Genomic DNA, 12194 nt, shown 5'->3' on the forward strand with positions numbered 1-12194 from the left:
GACAAACAAACAAACTTCCAACTAAATTTTATTCCGTGAGTAAGACGTCATGTTATATTCGGTGAACCGCACGGTGATCAATATCACACAGCAAGCAAGAAGTTCGTCTACCATCGTGAACAGCTCAATCTACACGTGCCGGCAGGCCATGCATGAAGGAACAATTTCTTATTTGACAGTGCTGAGATCACATGCGCACCTTGTCAACGAAGGCTTCCCGCGGGATCGAATCCCGACCGCGGCGGCTGCATTTTCGATGGAGGCGAAAATGTTTGAGGCCCGTGTACTTAGCTTTAGGTGCACGTTAACGAACCCCAGGTGGTCGAAATTTCCGGAGCCCTCCACTGCGGCGTCTCTCATAATCATATCGTGGTTTTGGGACGTTAAACCCCAGATATTATTATTAACGAAGGCTTCCTGGGGGCTGCCATAATTTTTGCCTGGCCCCGCAAAAATGCAGTGCCGAGGCTGTGACGTCAGGCTTGTATTCCCGCGCAACAGTCCAGAAAGTAGGTGATCGTCGCCTAAATTATCTCGCGCGTGACCTAGCTGATTCAAGTTGCGACCCAGAACAATAAGTAACGCATCTTTAGATGCATGTGGTGCGCGGCCACAAGTCTTCTGGCTGACAACTTGTTTCTAACGTCGTTGCAATGCTCGCGCAGTCTATCATTACAAGCTTGGAAGCATAGGCGTGCGCACATGGGGGGCAGGGAGGGCGGCCGGCCCCCTAATCACCTAAGAGGGGGGTCGCAACATCTGCCCCGTACATTGCCCCTTCTAGTCCCCTAAGAATGAGGGGGGGGGCGCAAAATCTGCCCCATACATTGACTTAGTAGGGTGGGGGGACGCTGCGAGGAACCTTTGGCCCCCCTAATGGGGAACCCTGCGCACGCCTATGCTCGGAAGGGTGGCGTCACGTGGCAGTTGTGTTGAAAGGCTTATGCGCCACTGGCCGGGATGGCCTAATTGACATAAAGCAATTGTGGGAATGGGGCACTTTTGAGAGGCCGTGTTTAGCAAAGCTTTCCTTTCGTTGGGGCAGTTTCTTTAATCGGTAATGGTGCAGAGCGCTGCGTCTACGGCACGGTGGCGTCTATACGCATAGGCGTGCGCTGGGTTCCTCATCAGAGGGGCGATGGTTCATCGCAGCGCACCCCCCCCCCCTCTCTCTCTCTCTGAGGGCCCCCTCCTCCAATGAACGGAGACTTTAAGCCCTGGCACCCTACCCCCCCTCGTGCGAACGCCTATGTCTATACGTGCGTCTACGACAGTGAGATCATGTGTGGTTAGGAAAGCGCGCGAGTCTAATGATTGGCTAGCGAGATCAAGTGATGTCGCGTCGCCAAATTTGAAATGCGCGCGCTTCCACCTGAGTGGTCAAAGCGAGATAACGTGACCTGCCGGCTCAGCCAATGGTATTTCAGTTGACTCCGTGATGTGAATCCGCCGCTAGATTTGAAATACGCGCGCTCACACCTGATTGGCACAGGTCAGCCTAAGAATGCTTCGCAGTAAAAATAGTCATCGTGGCAATCATATCTAGGCAGGCGCGTAGGCAAGGGGGGGCCCCCCCCCCCCCCGAAATTCGTCCGACCTTCTTTATCCCCGGGCAACTTTTGTTTTATTTTTGCCATGGAAATACTTTCTTTCGAACAATTAGGCCTTGGCCCCCCCCCCCCCCCCCCCCCGAAAAAAAATCCTGGCTACGTGCCTGTATCTAGGTACTAGCACAAAGTGAAGTTGTGTCTGTGACGTTGGAATTAAGGAACACAGAGTCCAAGCTTCTGCACTAAGTCAGTGACGTCACGTAAAAGCTGTCTAAGTGTGGTGCTAACGGCGATGCCAAATTAACGGGCTTCGTCGCATGCCCAGGACCGAGTGTCTGTATGCGTGTGCATGATGTTTGCTGCCTTATTTCACCAATCATTCCAGCGAAGCTCCATAAAGTGCACAGTTTTCACGTAACATTGCACTATAGTTTATTTGCTGCGTTCTACACATGGGGCTCGATGTCTTGTTCATTGCATGGGCGGGTGGTCACCATTCAGATTCAGCAGATATGCGCGCGCGAAGCTCCTTCAGTACAGTTTACCAAATCACGTAATTGAGAGAAAACGACAAAAAGCGGGGACCCCTTACTTCCAGAGAAAAGTAGTTGTTTTAGTATGCCTTTGGGTGATTAAAGGGACCCTGAAACTGTTTTGACGATTTTGTACGAACACATTCGGCCGGTAGAGCAAGTCGTAAGGATCATTTACAGATCGATTTAAGCTATGTGCGTAAACTGTGTAATTTATTACAAGGCTTCAAAGCTGCGAATCGCCACCGATCACAGCGGCTCAGCTGTGATTCCCGCCCACTTCCAGTGCGTGTTGCACTGGAAGCGCGACGTCACGCAGGCGGCTGATCTGATTGGATATGTCCAGTCCACGTCACTGAACCTCCTGTGGGCAACGAGCGTCGTCTGCTTGTGTTACAACGTGCTCTGCGTTGACGTAAGCGAGCGACAGTGCTTATCTCGAGGTTTCTTTTCTTGGACAAAATGAATTGCCCTAGCCGTGTTGTGTACCACATATCTAGCAATTAGTGACTTGTAGCTGCGACATCGTGCAATGTTTGTGAGGCATCTGGCGAGCGGAATCCCTTCAGCTCGTCGCTGCAACGAGCGTCGCGCTCTCGCTATATCCGTTCAATGCCACGATCCACATGTCTGCGGCTGTATATTCACCCCTGAAGACACAACCACATTGTCAGGGTTTACGCTTATCGGTGATCGTTCTCGAACTCTTTCTTTGTCCGCATGCTTTTGCAGGTTGTCGCCGTACAGGAGAATAAAATAAAATCGGCTGGTAGTGTGGCGGCACCTGTCGGAGCAAATATTAACCACTCCGCGAGCGGCGTGCTGCCGGGCACACCGGGCCTCCGAGATTGCGCGCAACCTGTCGGCGCGCAATATCGGAGGACATGACTGGGCGAAGCTCAAACCGTGCGCTTATGACAGCGCTGCGATCGCCGGCGATGCCAGCGTGTCTGTGAGTTGAGGGTGCAAGGCAGGGTGAGGAGGAGGGTATATATATATAATTGTCCGTAGTGGCCTTGGTACACGGTGCGTCGCTTAATTTCTGGTGCGAATGATTTAGGGATGCTCTTGCCTAAACGCTGACAAAACTTCAAAAAACCGTTTCAGGGTCCCTTTAAGCATGAGACACCACAGAAATTTAGTAATGATAGTGGCCTCGATAATGCAAAAAATTTCTTTCTGAAGTAGCACTGTTTTAAAATAGAAATGCAATGGTACTTTAAAGGGGTCATGAACCACTTTTCCAAGTAATGATCTAATGACCTCAGTATCGGAGTGTACTGCTTCCCGAATCGATTGCCGCAAAAATTTCTCGAATCCGTCAAGAATCAGCGGAGTTACGGGGGTTTGGCGCACGCTCCCAGCGCTTTCTCTCTTTTCTCGTGCCGACGAGCGCACTGGAAGCTAGACAGGGAGGGATGGCATGGGGGAAAGAAGTTACGTCAGCGCGCGTCATGAAACGCGATCGCTCTCCCGCTGCGATTCGCTTGCGCGAGTGCGGCTACCGTGTACTGAGGAGTGCGGCACCGGCAAGTGGCGGCACCCCGCGGCAAGAAGCGCATCTGATCCGAACGCCGCTCTCGATTTACGTCGGCTATCGGCCAATAAGCGTACTATGTCTCTTGCGACGCAAACGGACAGATCCGCGACGTAAACGGACAGACGCCCCGCCCACCGACGAGTGAGAACCGGCCTCTGTTTGAAAAGAGGGTGCCTGGGGAAACGGCAACTTCGCGCTCCGCCTGTGGCCATTACGCGGCGCGCACGACTGTAATATTTGGCAGAGCAGTTCAGAGCCGTGTCAGCTTTCCACAGGATGTGTTTTTTCAACAAGCCCAAGGGGTGCTTCATGACCCCTTTAAAACATGTGAGTGATGAATATACATACTTACATAAAACTTTTATTTTCACAGTAAATAAAAAAATTTTCCTTTCATAAATGAAGAGCCATGTAAACAGGTGTCAAAATTAATGTAAAAAATGTGAAGCGTGAGTTCATTTATACACTTCGGTATCAATTTAAGGAAATGTAGCACACATTTGTTCATAAATAAAATACATATTTACACAAAACAAAAGAAGCCAACAATGGCACGTGCAAGCACCAAAGTAAACGACAATTTGAACCTATAATTTCTTCAGAGATGGCTTTGATCCAACTACGTGCTTTGAATGACCACCTAAACCATTGTAGCCTGTCCTGATGACTGACTTGAATGTGTCTGTAGCGGCAGGTGGACGAAAAAAGTTTGCTTTCCGTGGCAACAGTGGTTCCCTCGTTGGCGTCGCACCATCTGGAGGCTTTGAATGCCAAGCAGAGGTCACAATCTGAAAAGAAATTAGTTTTGCTCACAACATACATGCCCTGACCATGCCAAATGTAGAGAAAAAAGTAACCAAATGGATATATAAAATTCAAGTGGTATAGAAAGGCACAGTGATGTGATCGACCGAAGCCACTTCGGCGCAGCTAAAACCTCGCTTTGGAGCAGCACAACCTTTTTGGAGTAGTCACCAAGTGCACATTTTGGAACATAAATATTCCTCTCTAAACTAGAGCAGTTGTACCACATATTTAACAAAATCAATTTCTGCATAAATATATGGATGTTTACTCAGAATACCCCAAAAGATGAAATTAAATTACTGCTCTTCGTTCTTCTGCGGAGAGCCCTCGGGTTCCGTAGTACCATGACCTCAGGCCAGCTAACATTTTCCCGGAATCCACTTAATATCTGTAAATGAATATGGCTTTCCCTGGTGCTTGAGTTACAGTACTGGAATCACAAGTTGTATAAATTTTCCATGCATTCTGCTTACTATCCAGAAGAACTATTCTAATAACTTTCGTGCTTTCAGAACAACCTAGGCCTTCCCTGTGTGGTGAAGTGCCCGCTTTTGTGCTTTATGGAGAGAATCGTTAAGATCCTGGTTCATGGGCGGCTAATAATATACAGGGTTTAATAATTAGTCCTTTGTGCCCGAAATCTAAATTGTGCTTTATAAAATTTGCAGTAATGGGAGGCTTCGTATTTAACTTGGACAAGTTCTCAAACACGAACTGTCGCTGCAGTCAAGAAAGAGAACCGAGATACCGGGATGTTGTGACATCATCCTTTCTCAGCAAAACTGCAGTACGTGGAATTGTTGATAAACTCTGGTCACTGTATGGTCAGACTTAAAAGAAGGCCCTGCATAAACTTTTATGGAATATATTACTAGTCCTACATTTTTTTGTAAACAAGCAAATAGTATATTCAAGTACATACACGTACTGCTTACCGTAATTAACGGAAGAAATAAAATAGAAAGCTGTTGTCCAAAAACTTGTAATTGCACCAAGTATTTCTATAGCTTCATCCACAACAGTTAGAAGCTATATTACGAAACTTAATAATGTAACCTCGCAGTATGGTCTTGCAGAGGAAGAAAAACTTACTATTTACGCAGTATGGGCCAGTCTAAATTGTTTTGCAGGGTTGAACCCAGCAACTACTTCAACTATATAGCACTTGCCACTATGATACAATGACCACTTGAATTTACAGGGTCACCTTAAATATGGTTTGCAAGCACATTCAGCCTTCGTTTTCTCCAAAAGACCACAAGAACAATGTCGTGGCGCACGCTCGGCACAAATTATGAAATCTTCATAATGTAGCAGGATCTAGCAGGTATCACCTCTTGGCACAATTTGGTGCAATTGGTGCAGCTATCACATCACTGAAGGCAGGATAGCAGAAGAATAAGAGCTGCAATTATCTGACTATAAATTTGCACAGACTGCAGAGCAGACATCTACCAGCTATATCCAGTCACTTCTGTATCAGACAACTCCATTCTATGGCTGAAGGTTTACTAATCTCATCTCTCTATATCCAATTCTATGCCACCTTTGACTGTTTCTCTCCAGCTTGGCACTCACTTGGGTAACAGACCAGCATTATGTAATATTCTATCCATATCCCAACTTGTGTATCAGTTGTCCACGTCTGTCCATGTTCGTGCTGCTATCTTCTTAGATTTTAATGTAATATCCAACAGTGGCTGAACGATCCTTTCTTCCTTTTAAGTTTATCTGTTATCCTCCAAGTTTCACCATGACGATATAGAATGCATTGACAATAGGAGCTCTGCATGTCCTATGCCAACATTTTTAAAGCAAAGCGTTCTTTAAAGGGACATTAAAGAGCAAAACGATTTTTCTCATATTAGTAAAGTACTCTTTCACGATACCAAAGACACCACGCTTGCTGCGAGAAGACGCTTAATAAGCGAGAAAACGCGCAAAAACAAAATGTGGGTGGCGACGCCACCTTGAAGTTTCCGCACCATTCGCCGTGATGTCAGATGCTTTGACGGCGCCTACTAGGGAGTACGTACTAGTTCCTAATCCGTAAAAATAAAGCACATTGCCCTCTGAGGGGGCCATAGGCTTAGCATACCAAGTTTGGGGTAATTTTGTTGAGCCAATGGCGCCAAGATACGATAAATACACTTTGAAATCCGTGACGTCACGCGGGGAGATTTCGGCGCAAAATTTAAAAATAAAACTTTGAACTTGATTTGCTCCTCTATTAATGAACCTACGATGGCAAAATTAACGACATTAGAGTTCTCAGAGCACAATTTATCGATCTAAACCGATTCATTGTTTCTCTTTAGTGTCCCCTTAAGTGCTGTACCAGATTTGCTGCTCACAATGGCAGTGCACGTGGTGCAACATGATCACATGAAAGTTTGGGTTTTCTCGACGACAGTACACACAGAAATGCGTAAGTCATGCAAGACATGAAGTCAAGCGCAATAGAATCAAGCATCAACACTCTCAAATAAAATTGTTTACAAAAGATCTTCTGGCATGAAGCCATGTTATGGTGAAATGAGGCTCCCGAAAATATCTAGGCAGACCCCCCAAAAACAAAAAGTAACACATTAGTGTCAGGCGACATCTGCACAGATGCTCCGAGGGATGTGTATTCTCACAGTTCCAAAACAGCTGTTGAAGCTGTACAATTTTTTTAGCAGACCTTTAGGTGGTAACCAAAGTGGTTGCAGAACTAATGCATGAACACTAAACGGAAGTCTGGGCTAACATGCGATATCTTAATCAAAGTGGCTGTCAAGCTTACACGAAGAGCTGGAGAGGCAACACCCGGAGAAGGCGTTTCTTCCGGGTTTGTCAAGCGTGGACGTTTCAACCGTTCGGGTGCTGGGCTGCACGTAAAAAGAAAAGTAAAATTAGGGTGTCGTGATACCTAAGGAAGGTAATAGAAATCGTATAACATGTTTACTGAGCTCAATGCTGAAATTATGCTGCTGGCTAAGCATTCCGCACATTCTTGCACAATGCTTGTGACGTTTTGCACAACACACTTCGTCTGCATTAAATGTAAACATTTAGACAGAGATCCATCTGTCTGGGTTCAAGAATTCTAGAAGCCAAAATGGCTCCAGCCAAACACCGCGTTTAAAGCCAGTACAGTCACCCCCTGCGGAAGAGATTGAACAGGCCTCGAAACGTCGGGTTCATTTAAAAAACTTTGGAGCCATTTCAACTTTAGACTTCATCTGCATGTTCATCCTAGCAGCCCATATTTCAGGTTTTTGTAATAGCTGCACAAGCCTTGCCGTTTATTAGCAAATAGTGCCAAATTTCTGTACTCGCGTGTAACAATTAATTTTTTTCAATGTTACTAACACAGAAGAGTACCTAGGATTAAAATAACCATGCTTCGAGAATAACATTTTTTCCCACCAAATTCACACATCCATACAAGAGAAATGTGACCACGACACACTGTCTCAAAAACTTCATGCATTACAATGAAAGCTGCAGGTCCTGCCAGCTATACCAGAATAGAGGCTTCTTTATTGTCTGCATGTTATCACCCTCTACATGATGCAAACTTAATGAAAGCTATCCAAGAGGATTAGCAGTGCACAATGGGGGAGTGCTCCTTTCTTCTCAATGCGCAATGTGTTCTTGTTACTGATTGGTTGGCACAAGCCCTAGCCTATGCTTTATTGCACAGAATTGTCAAGATAAAATGAGAGCGAGTAATTACTGCACGAGGCGATGGTGCAAAGGTGTTGAATTACGGCAAGAAGACTCATCTATGGACTTTATAGGGACAAATTATTGGCAAGGGATTTCTCTGTTTTTCGAAGTAGAAGACATAGCAGTGAAGCATGCTGATAGTGTCAGGTACAAGATTCCTGCCAAAAGTTCACTGCGGAATAGGTTTTACGCCATGCACTGGCCGTTTAGCAGGCAATAAGGATATGTTATCATGACCAGGTATTTTTTTTTAGTATAACAAATGAGTTTGACAGTATTTGGATGGAAAGGCAACAGATCAGAACCTTTCCTGTGCCAAACAGTCCAGTTATATATATGAACAAAGAGATGTGAAATCCATTACGTTACACAGACATAACTGGCTCTGTGCTGATGAAAAATTAACGAAGAAAAGGAAGCTTTAGCTTTCATCTTTTCCTGCAGTCAGCTTTACTGGCGAATGAATGAAAATGGAACCATGAAAAAATTCTTTACCAGCTTGAACTACATTAGCGTTTAGCTCCTTTAATAGTTGTCTTTTTTTGCCTCTGTAAAGGTGGCCCTGAAGCTGGAAGAAAAATGTCTGTCAAGATACGAACACTGTTGCTCACCTTTCTGCAATTATGCTATCATTGGCATTTGTGCTCGCAGAAGTGCTGCTCTTCTCTGCCTTGAGTTCAGCTCTGTGGAGCATCTCTTTGAGGTGACTCACGTCCCCCTCCAATGAACGTATGTGAGCTGCTCTCTCTCTCGACAGGACTTCCAAGTAGGCCACCTTCTTCCGTAAGTCAAGTGCCTCTTTGTTCAGCTGTGACCGGCTGTCTGTCACAGTGTGCAGTTGGCTGTTACATGAAAAACAAGTACCAGAACTACCGTAATTTGCAACAGTGCGTGCCTCTAGTAAGCGGGTGAACACCATTAAGTTTAAACTCACTTTGAGCTCACCACAAACAAACAAGCATAAGTAGGCATAATTGTGCTCTTGCAATGCCAGAGAACAATCAACAAAGTAGTGGATATGTCACGACACTATGTCCACCTTTACAGAAGAATGTATGAAAGGTCTGCAGTATAAGCAAACCTTATATATACAAAAACTCACTATTCAAACTACTTGGCCTAGCAAAATATAATTTTTATGCAGCAGGTGTCCGAGCTATCTTTGTTTCTTAATAAGGAAAAAAAGAAAAAGATTGGTGAGAAAAGAGAAACAGCAGTAGACCTGGATAGCTTACAGGTCTCAGAATTCATTGCCAACCTCTGTATCAGAGTACAATGACGTTTGGCTTGAAACTGTGCTACAGTTACATTGGCAGATAGAGAATACCAATGCACTGTGTTCAACGAAATAGTTGTATAGTGTTGGAACGCAGATTGGAAGACATTTACGGTCTGGATCCTCGTGTGATTGTTTGGATGCTACGAGCAGCAATGAATCCGGGGTTGACAACAGGTCATGGGAGCCTAATTTCCACTTTAGACACATGTAAACCCATGTCAGCTGTTCCCATCGAGTTTCATTTCATGCTTGTTGATAACTGACTGATTTCTGGTGGTGATTGAGATGTCAGCAATGTTATAGATCTTATTTAGTCTTTTTAAAGAACATGGTGAAGACGTGCTATCACGGGTCCAGCAGAGTGTGACGTTCTGCCCAGTATTTGCAGCACCTTTCAGAAAAAGGCAAAAACCCATTAGGCAAAACCATTTTATCTCAATGGCAGTTATGCAGGCATGTAAGGCGTGTCGATGCTGCCACAACATCAATGACTCAAGTCCTGCTTGTGCATGGAAGACTGGGCCTCAATGCACATGCAATGCATTAGGCTACAAGTACGACGAAATCAAGTAAATACTCTGTCACATTCTGATCGTTTGGCTCTGATGGAGCCAGGAGCAGAGTTATGGCTTGCACTGCCTTGTGCACATACACACTAGTGTTCCTAAGCAGCTTTGGCACACCACATTCACTGGTTCGAGTGGAACATACAGTAAACACCATACTAAATCTATCCAATCCTATTGTTGGATGCTGACAAACACTGATGTTTTTCATCAGGCTGGCCTCCTACAGCATTGAGGCATGACACTTGTAATGCCATCGCTGGCATCCATAATTGTGACAGTATCGTTGCATTACTAGTACTATGTAAGGGTGCCGTTCCTGCTACAAAGCAAACACTGTTTAACACTCTATTAAGAGCTAGAGTGCAATGCTAAACTTTGATATCGTTCTAGACTCAGCGACAACTTATCTTGACTGTGGAGCAAAGGCTATGGAGGCGGGGCTTCCGCACATTCGTGTTGCTCCGCAAGTTGTGTGGCAGCTGATTTCGGTTATGCTCGCTCGCATCGTTAACGTGTTTAGAAAAACATATACACAAAAAATATGAATGGGAGAGACATTTCGATTCTTCAGTATACATTTTAGTGTTATATTACAAGTATATATTTTTTGGAGAACTAAACGGCGCATTTGCAGCCACACACTGACCCACTACATCATGGACGACATGTTTACTCTGAAAAACGGGCATGCTGAAAAGGTGGTGCTGTCTAAAAAAAGGAAAGAAGAGGAAGGCATTCTTGCAAAGTGAACAATAACTGTATTTAACCTACGACTTCCTGGAACTGTTTGAGTCTCATAATAAATAAAGCAGCGTTTATTTCAGCAAGGCAAATGAGAAAATTATCAGCAACGTTAGGTACTATTTTCTGGCACAGTAGCAGGCATGCGCTTCGGTTCTGTAGCATCCACACTGCTGTCAACAAAAGTTGTCGCCGAGTATAGAAGCTTTATCTCGAGACAAAACTTGTGTCCTGATCAGCTGGAACATTCAAGCTTTCACGTGGTATATGCAATTAAAATTTTTCTTTTTTATGTTATCCGTGTCTCTCCCTATATATTTTTTTCCATCTTTCAGTAAACTTTGCCTTTGACAAATTGAATGACATAATGCACTTAAACATGTCTCCCTTAAATTTGTGTAGTTAAAAATGCATCTTTCTTTATGTTTTGTTATATAATGCAAACATCATACCTTCAGAAGTAACACCATTACTAAGGCCTTCAATAAAAGGGACAGTTTTTCCCATAGCGTGGAATGAGTTAAAGTGGTAGTGCAAGAAACTATGGAAACAGGATCATCATCACGTCTTACCGTTTCACCAGGCAACAATACGTCGACAAAAGCTTCAGCGTGCCGGGTCCTTCTGCATAAGACTTCAGAAGCTCTTCCGCTTCCTTTGCATTGCTGTCTATCAGTTTTCTGAGACTAGAAAAAAAAAAGACAATAATTTTTAATAACGTGTGCTTCTGTTGCGCACACTCTCGAATAAATCGCGGCTGTGCAACTGAAGCGGAGGTGAGCCTACCTTTCGTAGTCCGTAATTCGAGACCGCAAATTAATGTTCTCGTCGTACAACTGGCGCTTTTCCGAAACTTCCTTTCGCATAGACTGTATCTTAGCTTGCAACTGGGACTTTTCGCCGATGGCATTCATGTACTTGTCCTTAAACTTCTGAACTTCTTCTTCCCGCTGAATGAGGAAAGCCTTGAGAGTGTCGGCTGCTTCTTGCTGTTTGATTTTCTCAACATTTGCGGCCCTTAGCTGCGCCTTCGCGTCGTCTAGCTTGTTCTGAAGATCTCCCACGTCGACTTCTTTAGTTTCGGACACGTTAAAATAGAGTTTGAACACTTGTTTGGGGCGCAACGGCTTCCTGCAAGCCGGGCAGGTCTTGGACATCTCCGTCCAGTGGAGAAGGCACATCTCGTGGAAAACATGGCCGCAACCGGTGGCATTTATGTTGTCCACATTCTCGCTGCTGAAATTGTCCATGCATATGCTGCAGGTGAACTTCATTTTCAGGAGGAAAACCGAAATCAACTCGCCAAAGTAAAAGGCGCGTAATGTTCGCGCCACATTGTACTTTCGTATTTTCCTGAGTACAGTGTTACTAACCGAAACTCTCGCCTGCGTCACAATGAGCCGAAATTCTAGTTTTTGAAGACACGTGCGCTGCGTTCTATCAAATTACACTACAAACCGT

General features: G+C 44.9%; 1 protein-coding gene across 1 annotated transcript; it reads right to left on the reverse strand.

Annotated features, from left to right (window-relative positions):
* Positions 1-4026: 4026 nt before the first annotated feature.
* LOC119382854 (E3 ubiquitin-protein ligase TRAIP) lies at positions 4027-12107 on the reverse strand. The gene is made up of 5 exons (XM_037650732.2): positions 11520-12107; positions 11306-11419; positions 8756-8986; positions 7216-7300; positions 4027-4411 (listed from the first exon to the last, which is right to left on the reverse strand). The coding sequence occupies exons 1-5, from the start codon at positions 12005-12007 to the stop codon at positions 4211-4213; spliced, it is 1119 nt and encodes a 372-aa protein (XP_037506660.1). The 5' UTR covers positions 12008-12107; the 3' UTR covers positions 4027-4210.
* Positions 12108-12194: the final 87 nt, after the last annotated feature.

This window comes from Rhipicephalus sanguineus, chromosome 2 (assembly GCF_013339695.2).
Source record: "Rhipicephalus sanguineus isolate Rsan-2018 chromosome 2, BIME_Rsan_1.4, whole genome shotgun sequence".
Lineage (NCBI taxonomy): Eukaryota > Metazoa > Arthropoda > Arachnida > Ixodida > Ixodidae > Rhipicephalus > Rhipicephalus sanguineus.

Bases quoted from the DNA above. Each gene is read 5' to 3' on its own strand.
- LOC119382854 (XM_037650732.2), bottom strand. From the start codon at position 12,007: ATGAAGTTCACCTGCAGCATATGCATGGACAATTTCAGCAGCGAGAAT. The intron at 11,420-11,519 runs GTAGGCTCACCT...TTTTTTTTCTAG, and splicing joins CGAATTACGGACTACGAAAG to TCTCAGAAAACTGATAGACA. The intron at 7,301-8,755 runs GTGAGCAACAGT...TTTTACGTGCAG, and splicing joins GATAGCATAATTGCAGAAAG to CCCAGCACCCGAACGGTTGA.